The 11,795-nt window shown below is 66.0% G+C and overlaps 1 protein-coding gene across 1 annotated transcript; it reads left to right on the top strand.

The window, feature by feature from the left end:
- Positions 1-209: 209 nt before the first annotated feature.
- On the top strand, positions 210-2,605 carry OVCA2 (OVCA2 serine hydrolase domain containing). The gene has a single exon (XM_071447762.1). It carries the CDS (start codon positions 242-244, stop codon positions 941-943), a length of 702 nt encoding a protein of 233 aa, XP_071303863.1. The 5' UTR covers positions 210-241; the 3' UTR covers positions 944-2,605.
- Positions 2,606-11,795: the final 9,190 nt, after the last annotated feature.

Here is an 11,795-nt window from a genome sequence, read left to right as displayed (position 1 = left end):
TCGGGGGGGAGTTGCCCCTTGCAGGACCGGGCCGTGCTGCCGCCCTGCCCGAGTCGCACCGGGGGTCGCGTCCCGCCCGCCCCGCCGGGGCTGCCCCGTCCTCACCCCCCCACCGGCGACCTCCCGCCGCCAGGGGGCGCCGTCACCTCCGCGGAGCCGCTCCGCTCGCTCTCGTCTGCCCGGCCAATCAGCGCGCGGCGTTTCGGCGGGAAGGCGGAAGTGGCGGTGCCGGGGCGCGGCCATGGCGGAGGCGCGGCCGCTGCGGCTGCTGGCGCTGCACGGGTACCGGCAGAGCGCCCTCCGCCTCCGCCAGCGCACCGGCGCGCTCCGCAAGGCCCTGCGCGGCCGCGCCGAGCTGGTGGCCATCGACGCGCCGCACCGCCTGCCCAGCAGCGCTGAGGACGACCCCGACGGGGATGACCCCCCCCGCGGCTGGTGGTTCTCCGGGCCCGGCACGTTCGAGGCGGGCGAAGCGGCCGCGGCTCCGGCGGGGCTGGAGGAGTCTCTGTCGGCCGTGGCGGCGGCGCTGGCGGAGCACGGGCCCTTCGACGGGCTGCTGGGCTTCAGCCAAGGCGCGGCGCTGGCCGCCATGGTGTGCGCACTGCGGGCCCGCGGCGACCCGCGCTTCCCGGTGGCCTTCGCCGTGCTGGTGGCCGCGTTCGCCAGCCGCGCCCCGGCACACGGACACTTCTACCGGGAGCCCATCGCCCTGCCCTCGCTGCACGTCGTGGGCGACACGGACGCCGTGATCGCAGCGGCCCTGAGCAGGGAGCTGGCCCAGTGCTTCGTGGAGCCCGTCGTGCTCTCGCACCCCGGCGGGCACTTCATCCCCGCGGCTGCGGCGCAGAAGAAAGCCTACCTGGAATTCCTGGAACGCTTCTGCCCCGGGCAGGGCCAAGCCGAGCGCCCAGAGGCTGGGGAGGCTCGAGAACGGGCTCTGTAATAAAGAAGGGCTCTGGTGAGCCGTGTGCAGCCCCCTGTCCTGTGAAACATCACTGTTTCCATGCCTCCAGAGGGACCAGAGAACAGCTCACTGCACATTCTGCTCTTCAGTGTTCACCCAGGCCAGGCTAAATGGTTCTTTATCTTCCTTTTTTCCAGCTTTGTTGGATATATCAGTATAAAATATATATGTATATATATGTGTGTGTACATATATATATGTATATAAAGTTATATATAACATGTATGACATTTAATACATGAGTGTGGGGTGTGACAGTGGGGGGATTGAAGGCAGGAGGGTGACACTGCTCTGTGGGCAAGGTGCTTTCAGATACTCCAACACCTGCTCAGAAGGAGAGTTCCTCAGCTCAGCCACAGGAAATGTCTGCAGAGCACAGAGCTCTTGCAGTTTTACACCCCAAAACCTCGTGGTTTTTAATATCTGTTAAGCCAAGCTTCCAGGTGGTCTGGGCCTGGAAAACCCTCTCATCCTTGGCAGTGCCAGGGCTGGTGTTTGTTTCAGGAATGAAATGCCTCCTTGCTCGGTGTGCATGTGTTGAATATTCCCTGCACAAAGTGCCTCCATGAACAAGACAAGCTTGTTGCTGTTTGTGGCTCTGTATTATCCAGAAGCACAGGAAAATCTTTATTGCTGTAACAGTTGCAGGTGTCCTGCTCAGCTTCTGCCCAGCTCATCACTGGGCACCAGTCTCAGGAGAGGAGAGCTAGCAGAGCTTCTCTAACCACAGCTTTCCGTGGGGCGTAGAGCTGGTAAAGGAAGGAAATTGGGTAAAAAAAGTTATTTTTTCCCCTGTGAGGCTGAAGGACACTGAGCTGCTGAAACCCTTACTGTGCTCACTGAGCTGGGAACGGGCCTGGCAGTCCTGAGGGTTAAAGCAGCACTGCAGGAAAGAGCAGCTCAGCCCCAAAACAGCACAGGAGGGTGAGCAGCTCAGCCCCTAAGCAGCACTGCAGGGGTGAGCAGCTCAGCCCCATCGCGTTTTGCCCGGTTTGCAGCACCGAGGTGATGCTGGCAGGAGGATGTGGCTGTTTCCCCGCAGCCCAACCCCGCTCTGCTGTTGCCCTGCGGGGCTGGGGGGGCTCGGGCAGTGCTGGCCGTCTGTGCCACTTCACGTGGGCTGTGTCACATCTGCCGCCAAGGCGTGGGGTGTCTGCACCCCTTGGTGACACCACGGGCTGGCTTTTGGGGCTGCACGCCCAGCTGCAGCTGTGGCCGAGCACGGCGCCCAGCTGTGACAACGCACCGGAGCTTTTGTCCCCGCTGTCCCCCCGCCGCCGGGCTCGCAGCCCCGGGAAGGGTTCGGTTGCCGCCGAGCCCCCTCCCGGTGCTTTCCCGGCGCGGGGGGAGGCACCGCAGCCATGGCCGCCCGCCCGCACTGCGGCCCCGCAGCCCCGGCAGCTCCCGGGCACAGGGAGGCACCGGCAGCTCCCGGGAGCTGGGAAGGAAAGAAAGGGAAGAAGCTCAGGGTGCGGTGAGTGAGCAGCGCGGTCCCAGCTTTGCAGGCAGCTCGGTGGGTCGGGGAGGGATGGGTGACCCCACCTGCGGTTCCTGCCCCTTTCCCGGGGTCTGCATAAAGATGGCTCCTGCCGGGTGTCTGCTGTAGCGGTTTAAATAAATTATTAAAACAGATAAACGCGACCTTTGTCGGCAGGAGGTGCCTGTGTGAGCAGCGCAGGGAGGTCCTGCTTGGTCCCGGTGTGGTGGGAGGAGGGAAGCGGCTCGGAGGGGTTTGCCATGGGAATCCTGCCCTCTCCCTCCTTTCCTGGCCAGATTCCCTCGGGCTGGCCCCTGTCTCGCAGATCCAGGTCTGTTCTTGGGATGCAGCCACAGCACTTGGCTGCCCGCAGAGGTGAGCCTGGAGACAAGACTGGCTGATGTCCTCCCACCCCCCACTCAGCTTCATGCTGGGGAGTTCCCTTTTCCATCACCCGGCCTGGCCCAGGGCAGTTGGTTTTTTCCCCAAAACAGTGTGGCCCAGGTGCTGTTGCTGAACAGGGAGTGCTGGACTGAGCCCGGGATCTGGGTGGCAGCTGTGCCACTTGCCTGGGACAAGAGGGCCCTGGGGACAATCAGCAGTGTTAGCAGCAGCACCGTGAGCCGGGGGGTTTCAGCAGCGGGGGATGTCACCCCTGTCCCCAGATGTGCCTTTCCATACCCCAGTACAGCCATGGGAGCCACCTGTGTGACCTCAGGGACAGGAGGGACCTTGGCTGTGGCCCTGCTCCTGAGGAGGGCAGGGAGTCCAGGGCTTGGCCAGGCAGAGCTTTGCTGCCCCTTCCCTGGGTGAGCAGAGCCCCCAGCCCTGTCCCAGTGTCGTGGGGAGGGCAGGAGGAGCCCGGCATGAGCAGAGACTCCGCCAGTGCTGCCAGTGCTGCTGCCTCCCTGCAAACTCCTGGCTGTTTTCCCACCTCTCCCCAGCTCCCCTCACCCCTTCCCCCTGTGCCACTGCCATCTCGAGGTCAGTGCCACTGCCCACCCTGCCAGCCACCCACTTGGGGCACACCAGGCACGGGCAGGGGTTCCTGTGGGCAGCACTGCAAAAAGCAACGTCCTGCCGAGCCAGGCCTCAGGTGCAGCTGGTGCCAGGGTTTGAGCCTTACTCATCTCACGCTCTTCCTCCTCTGTCCCACCAGCAGGACCGCCAGAGGCATGGGGATGGGGCACTCTGGGAGGGTGATGTGTTTCCCAGATGGTTTTACAGCGAGGCTTTTCCCAAACCTGCCAAGGTCCTGCCTGTGAAGTGGCGGTGGCACGGGCAGGGCACAGCCGGGACCGTGCCTGGGCCCCGCTGCTGGAGCAGGACCAAGCCGTAGGGAACAGCCCCCCCCTTCCCTGCTTCACTCGCAGAAGCTTCCAGTTGTGGCTGAGTCACTCCTGCTGTAGCTCCTTCTCTCTCCTTGTTTTGGATGGAAGTTTTCCATGGAAACCCACGCTGGGCCGGGCTGCAGGCTGGGATAAACACAGCTGAATCACAAAAGGCCGTTTCACCAAGAGCTGTCAGATGGCAGCAACAGTGTGTGGGGCCAGTGGGCACCTGCCCGGCCTTTGGGGGGGCAACAGCAGCACCTCTTCCTGCAGCCCCCACCAGCTTTGCTGGCTCAGCCCCCCCGGGCCCACCCTAAATTCCTACAGTGCCAGGATGCCACTTGGCACAGCCGGGAGCGGGTGACAGGTTTTGTCTAGAAGTTTTCTGGGGCCACGTGCTTTCCCAGGGATGCACAGGGAAATCCCATCCAGGAGAGTCCCTTGGGACCTTTGCTGAGGCAGCGTCCACCCCTGTCCTCAGTCGCCGGGCTCTGTGGGGTCACAGCTTGGAGGTGCCAAGAAGACCCTTCCCACCCTCCTGGCCGTGCGCAGGGACGCGTTCTGAAGCCGCCGGGTGCGTTGCCGAGGTCAGGCACGGTTTGTGCCATGCCTGTGCCCTGCTGAGCACCAATCCACCGTGGAGGAGGCCATGGCAGGGGCTGTGATCCTCCTTGGCACCACGTTCCTTCCCGGCACCGCTGCGGTCTCTGTGCTGAGGAGGAGCACGGGAGCTGGACAGCCTCTGTCCCCTGGCGCCGGCGGCTGGCCCCAGGCCCAGCGGCTTGGAAGCGCCGTTGGAAGACAAGTCCTGGTGTCAGGAATCCAGGATATTTTTAAGGACTCTGGAAGAAAAACTGATTCCAGGGTGTCAGCGGGAGAAACCTGGCCTTCAAAACAACAGTGCAGCTGGAACGTTCCCGGGCTGGAGCATGGGGTACAAGGGGCCACAGCACTGCCCACAGGACATGTCCCCTCACCCAGGGGTACCCTGGAAGGAACACTGGTGTCACCATGGCCTGGACCTCACTGTGATGCTGTTGATGGGGTATAAACAAGGAGGTGTTTCCCAGAAGATGGAGGGTGGGTTTTGTGGCAGTGGCAACTTTGCAGCATGGATGTGCTGGACATAGCTGTGGTTTTACCTGAGCACTGGTGGGACTGCCCAAAAATCCCCATCCTGGAGGTGTGAGGTGCTTGGCCCATCACCACCAGCAGCAATGGGAAAAAGCAGGAGTCACAGGGAGCAAGCAAGAAACACAGCAGGGCACAGCAAGGACCTGCTACCTCTGATCCTCCCGTGTCCCACTGTGGCCCTGCTGGCCCCTGGGGACCTGGTGGTGGCCATGCCTGTCTGGGTGAGGGCAGAGCTGCCAGGTGCATGACCCCATGGATGGGTGAGGGATCCTGATGGGGCTGCTTTGCAGAGGGAGACTGTGGGCAGGGGACCCTGCATGACCCCTACTCAGTCTAGATAGGACACCCACAGGAGCCCTGTGCTGCAGGATCGCGGGACTAAAAGTTCTTGTTCAGGGACTCTTCCTGTCCCTCTTGCCACTGCCACCGTCACCCACTTGGGCCTGACCCTACATCCCCGGTGTCCCCATGGGATGAGGTACCTCCCTCCCCTCCGGCTCTGTGTGGTCCTACAGCCCTTCCAGCCCCTTCTCTCCATCTCCAGGGCCGTGAGTCCCCGGTGCCCCCCACGAGGAGCCCTGCCCGGCCAGCACCGGTCGCCGCCGGCTGCTGAAGGCCCGGTGCCCGGTGCCGGGGCAGGCCGGGCCGCTCTGACTTCGCCGCTCAGGAATCTCCTGGCCGCGCCGGGCGGGTTGTGCAACCTGCGACCGCCCCCGGCCGCCCCCGCCCCGGCCCCGCCGGCAGCGCTCAGTCCCCGCCGCGCCGGCCCCGCCGCCAGCCCCGCTCCGCCAACGGGTCCCCCCCGGCGGGGACACGCGGCACGGGGGAACGGGACCCCGGCTGCCGAGCGGACGAGCCCGGCGGGGACGGTCCCCGAGGGGCTCCGGGTCCCCGCCGGGAGGGCAGGTGAGGGGCTGCGGGGCGGGGGGCAGGATGGGGGATCCGAGGAGGGGGTCCCCATCGATCCCGCTGCCCGAGGAGGAGCCGCTCGGCGCCCGCCCCCCCGAACAGTAAGAGTTGATGTGCGGTGAGCTGCATCCTGCATGTGAGCTCCTACTGCCCCGGGAGGCGGGCCGCCCCCGACGGGACCCCCGCCGCCCCGCCTCCGCCTCCGCCGCCTCGGGGACCCCCGGGGGTGGGCGAGTGGGGGGAGCCGGTGCTGCCCGCGGTGCGAGTCCGCCTGTCCCGGCGACCATGGCTGTAGACTGTTACCCCCCCAGCGGCACAGTAACAATCTAAAGCCACGGTCGCCCGGGCGGCGTCGGAGTGGGGGGGGAGTCGGGAGGGCGGGTTGGGAGGGGGCAGCGGTGCCTTGGCGACGGCGAGGAGGCGTCCCTGCCACCGCAGCGAGCGCGCCCGACCCCCACCGGCGGCGCGGGGGGGGGGGACTCCCGGTGCTTGGGAGGGGGGGGAGTGTCGGTAACATCGGCAGCATCGGTAGCATCCGCCCACCCCCCCTGCCCGCCCCCTGCCCTCCCACGCGTGTCCGCCCCGCCGGGAGTCCCCCCCTACCTGGGCTGCAGCGGGAAGGCGGGGGGGGGGCGTCCGCCGTGGGGGGGTCGGTGTCTGCGGGGGGGGAAAAAGAGAGCGGGATCAGGCGGGCACCGGGACACCCCCCCATCCCCGCCCCTTCCCGCCTTCCCCCCCGCCCCCGTCGGGGCGCGCTCCCCGACGGCTCAGCACCACGGACAGCGCCCGCCCCCCCGGCGCTGCGGCGGGGCCGGGGCCGGTGCGGGCCGGGGCCGGTGCCGGTGCCGGCGGTGGGTCATGCTTCAGTAGCCATGACTGTAGACTGTTACTGTCCTGTCCCTACGCAGCAGTAAGCAGTCTAGAGCCAAGGTGCCGACGCTCTGACTCGGGCTCTCCTCGACGGGGTCTCCGCGCTCTTTAGACGCAGCGGGGTGAAGGCGATCGACCCCCCCCCCCCCCCCTTCCCCGGGCTGCGGAGCCGGCAGCACCCGGGCTGGGAACACGGGGCTGCGGGGGAACCCGAGGGAGGCGGCGGTGGAGAGTGCCTGGCACGGCGGCACCGCGGGCTGGGGCTGGGGGGTCCCGTCGGGGGTGGCCGCGGGGACGCTCGGAGAAGGGGGGGCCAGCGGGCGCCGGTGTCACCGCGGAGCGGGACACACACACACGCACACGCACGGCCCCACACGCGGATGCGCTTCCGCACCTCTCCCCGCACCCCCCAGCCCCTGCAAGGTGCGGGCGGCCGGTCCCCGCCGTGCTCCCCCCCGGGGCGGCCCCGCGCTCAGCGCCCGCCCCCGCGCACCGCCCCCGCCGGCGCCGCCGCCCGGCCCCGCCGCCCCCGCCGCCCGGCCCGCACGTGGGGCTGCGCCAGGCGGCACCGCGCCGCCCCCGCCGCCGCAGAGCTCCCCTTCCCCCGCCCCGGCCCCCGGTGCCCTCCGCTCCGCCTCACCCCCGCCCCGGGGCCGGCAGGTGCAGCGGGGGCTCCGCTGCCCCCCTCCCGCCCCCGCACCGGGCTCCGTCCCCGCTTACCTGCGGGCCAACCCAGCCGGTGCCTTACCTCCTGCGGGCCCCGCGGCTGCCGGGCCGGGCAGGGGCCCCGCGGCTCCCGGCGGGGCCGGCGCCGGGGTCGGTGCTGCGCTGTCCGCAGCGCGCGGGGCTTTTATAGGATCGGGCTCGTAGTAACGGGGATCTCGGCTCATTCATAGAAAAGCATCAACCTACACAATGACGTGAGCTCTACGTCAGCGAGGAAATTTAGGGAACGGGAAGACGCTACTATTTATATCGGCGCGGGGGGAGGACAGCGGCCCGGAGCCGGGCAGGGGGTCCGGGCTGCAGCAGGACCCAGGCCCTCCCCACGACCCCTCCGGAGCCCCCCCCGTTCCCTGGATGCTCGAGGAGCGCAGTGGGGCAGCACCCAGCGCCCCACATCCCTTCTCCACCTGCTGCCAGACCCAGGGGCCGTGCACCCACTGGGACACAAACTGAGGGTCCTGTCCCCCCGGGAGTGCGGTGTGGGGCACCCCCTGCCCCAGACAGAGGGATCCATCCAGGCACCCATGGGAATCCGGGGTGCCCATCACCCCTGACCACCCTGCTAGGCCAGGACGCGGCCCCATCCTGGCATCACCACAAGGCTGCTGATTTGGGGCTCTCTGAGCCCCCCGTCATGGCAAGAGGTCGCACAGGGGTCCCCACATCCAGGCACCATCCTGGGGGTGCCCCTTGCCCACCTGCACCCCTCACCCACAACAATGTCCTGAGCAGCACCTCCCACGTGTCCCCTCATCAGACCCCCTGTCCTTGCAGTGCCACGAGCACCCACGGGTGCCACCCAGTGCCCTGCAGGACAATGGGACAGCACAAGCAGTGGTGGGGGGTGAGTTTAGAATACACGGGGTGAGTAACCCACTGCAGCACCGTGCTGCCCTGACCCCTCCAGCCTCACAATGGGGGCTGGCCCTCACTCCCACCAGGGCTGGGTCCCCCAAAAGCCGTCAGTGCTACAGAAGAAGGTTGTGGCTTCACGGGTGAGTTAATTTTGGCTCCTTGCTCCTTCCCGAGTGCCAGCATCCCCCCTAGATGGGTCTAGAGTCATATCCAGGGGCATTTGGGAGCATCCTTTCTCCCTTTATGCACCTGTGCGTGCATCCATCCATCCATCCATGCATCTCCCCCACTCCTGCTGGAGCCGTCTGACCTCACTCTGCTCTGGCGAAGCATCACACCGGTAACCACAGCAACAGCGGCGTTGTCATTGACAGCAGCATCCGCGCCCGCCAGCATCCGCCGCTGCGCAAGGCCGCGCTGCTGCAAGGCCACACGCTGCTCCGGGGGCCTCAAGCCACGACCGCCCCACTCCCCTACCCCTCACACCCCCAAATACCTGCAGGGCGCCTCAGAGAATTAACCCCTCCCAACCCCACCGGCACCTCCCCACCCTCCACCGACCAAGGTGTTGCCACCCCCCTACAACTCCCCAAAACGCCTTTCCCACCCCCTGCTAGATGGGGGTGTCCCACTCCTGTTCCCCCCCCCCTTTTTTTTTTCCCCACGCAGCACCGGCGTTCGCCCCGTCGGGGCTCTCCGGTTCGGCGAGGGGAGGTGGGGAATCGCTGCCGCAGCGCTCCCCGCCGCAACCGTGACTCAGCCCGGGATTAGTCAGCAACTGGGGCCGGCCCACCCGCAACCGGCTGCGCAGCTCCGCCGCTCCTCCCGGGGGCCGCGACCCCCCCGCTGCACGTCCCGGTCCCCCCCGACGCGCACACGGTCCCCCGAGCGGGAGGTGGAGTGCGGGGGTCGCGGCCCCCGAGGAGGGGGTGTCGCATCCCGGAGCGCGGCCCGTTGCTGCCATCTCGTGGGCTTCCCACCGGTGAAACAGCCGCGTCCCTGCCGTGGGAGGGAGCGAGAGGAGCCGGGGATGTGCGTGGGGAGGGGGAGGTCACCTGTAGGGCGTGGGGAGGGGGTGGTGGGTGAGGGGGATTGGAGGGGGAAGGGGGAGAGGAAGGGAGGTCTCGTTGTGCCATCGTGACTCCACAGGGGCGGGGTGCTCACCTGCTTGGATGTCACCCCACAAGGAAGGGATCCTACTGCCCCACGGTGCATCACTTCAAAGGAAAGGGTCTCATCGCCTCAAGGCCCAAAATATCAGCCTGCTGGAAGTGTTCCTCACCCAATCTGGGCATTGTGCCACAAGAAAGGGGTCCCACTGCCCCATGAAGCATCATCCATAAGGGAAAGGTCCCAATGTTTCACCAAGCACCATCCCACAGGGATGAGATCATCACCTGCCTGCAGAGAAGGGGTTCCATCGCCCCATCAAGTGTCATCCCACAGGGAAGGGGTGCCACTGCCCCAGGAAACAACACCTGGCAGGGTTGGGTGCCCTTGTTTGACTGAAAATTGCCCCCAAGAAGCATCACCCATAAGGAAAGGGGTCCCATAATCTCACCAAACTCTGACCCTACCTGCAGAGGATGGGTCCTGTCACCCCCTCAGGCACCATCCCACAAGGAAGGGGTCCCACTGCTCCACAAAACATCACCTCACAGGGATGGGCTCCCTTTTCTTCCCTCCCCCATAAGGATCCCATTGCCCCCCAGTTCCGAAAGGGGAATTGCCAAGCCCTGCTCCTGGGGAGGAAGATCCCTGAGCTCTGGGATATCCCAGGACTGTCCAGCTGGACAGCAGTTCAGTGGAAAACACCTTGGGGGTCCTTGGGGAAGCTGACCCTGTGTCCTTGGGATGAAGGAGGTGAATGGTGTCCTGGTGTGTGTTGGTTGACAGCAGTGAGAGGATCCTTCCCCCTGTGGGCTCCCAGCATGGAAATGCTGCAGAGAGTCCAGGGAAGGAGCACCAAGAGGAGCAAAAGTCTGGAGCATCTCCCTGATGAGGAGAGGCAGAGGGCTGGGAAAGAGGAGGCTCCAGGGACCTGTCAGTGCATGCACACCTCTGGAGGGTGTGGAGAGGGCAGAGCCAGACTCAGCTCCTGCTGCCCAGTGCCAGGGGCAGGTGGCACAGCTGAGTCCCACCACCAGGGAGCCCTTTCACACTGGGAGGGGAGCGCTGGCCTGGGCTGCCCAGGGAGCTGCTGGGGTCCCCTGGAGATACCCAAAACCACCTGGGCAAGGTCCTGTGCAGCCAGCCCTGGTGACCCTGCTGGGGCTGGGGATGACTTCCTGAGGTCTCTCCCAGTCTCAGCTCTTGCTCTTTGAGTCTGTCTCTTGTGCACCTGGCTATCCTTCCACAAGGAAGGGTTGTCCTGCTCCGTGAAATATCACCTTGCAGGGATAGGTGCCTTGTCTGACCACTCTGTAAAAAAGGGTCCTCTCAGTGTCACCCCAAAAGAAAAGGGTCCCATTGCCCCATCAAGCCCACAGAGAAGGCTCCCCAAGCCACTGGAGCATCACCCCCCAGGGAATGACTCCCATTGTCCACGCCAGCAATGCCACCCAGGCAGCCCAGCAGGGAGCAGCCACCCTGGGCCTGTGCTGTGCCAGGGAACCTCTGCCCTTCCCAGGGATCCTCTCCTGATGGGGGCACCCCGGGAGAGCTCGGCAGGGTCCCGTGGCTGCCCCCAGGGCCTTGGCACCGGAGCAGCTCAGGAGATGGGCAGGGGTGACCCAGGGCTCAGCAGTGTCACGAGTTGCACAGCCTCAGCCCCTCAGTGGAGGGGACACACGCACACATCCCCCGCACACACAGGGGCGCACTTTCGGGGCTGCTCTACCCCGGCCCCGCCGGCAGAACGGAGCTGGAGCTGCCAGCGGGGGCTGCAGGCTCCTGGCGCTGCCGGATGCGGCCCCGCTGGCCAAGGGCAGTAATGGAAGACATGTGTGTGGGCTTTGGGGAGAGGCTGCGCTGGGAAACAGGGCCCTGCAGAGACCGGGGGGCTGTATCCTGTCCAAAAGCCCAGGTCCCACATGAAGCCAGGCATGCGAACGCGATCCAAACCACAGCTGGATTTGAACCGAATCTCCCAGCATCTGGGCTAATTTGCTGCAACTTTGATTGATCGTGGGGAGGGGGCACAGGCGGGAAACGCTCCAGCTCAGACCTCCCAACAGAGCCAATGACTTAACCAGAGCTGGTTCCAATCTGCTCAGCACATTGAGGCGAAAATGCCCCTTTCTCTGCGCGCTGCCGGCGCTGACTCCTCCCGCGGTCCTGCAGCCCGGCCGTCCCCGATGTCCCTCGGAGCTGGACATGGGCTGCAGCTCCCTGGGGACACCCGGCAGTTTCTGAGAGCTCTGGGTGCGGAACGCTGGCTCAGGCTGCTGGGTTAGGATCCCTCCAGAAAGCCGAGCAGGACAGGACGGGGGATACTCGTGCAAAAAAAAACAAACCCCTCCACCTGCCCCAAAGCCCTGCGGGCACCGATCCGCCCCTCTGCTCCTGGTAGAGGCCGGGAATGGGAGAG

This window comes from Agelaius tricolor, unplaced genomic scaffold (genome assembly GCF_023055355.1).
Source record: "Agelaius tricolor isolate 1412-34295 unplaced genomic scaffold, bAgeTri1.0.p SCAF_25, whole genome shotgun sequence".
NCBI lineage: Eukaryota > Metazoa > Chordata > Aves > Passeriformes > Icteridae > Agelaius > Agelaius tricolor.
This window is presented reverse-complemented; position numbering and strand designations above follow the sequence as displayed.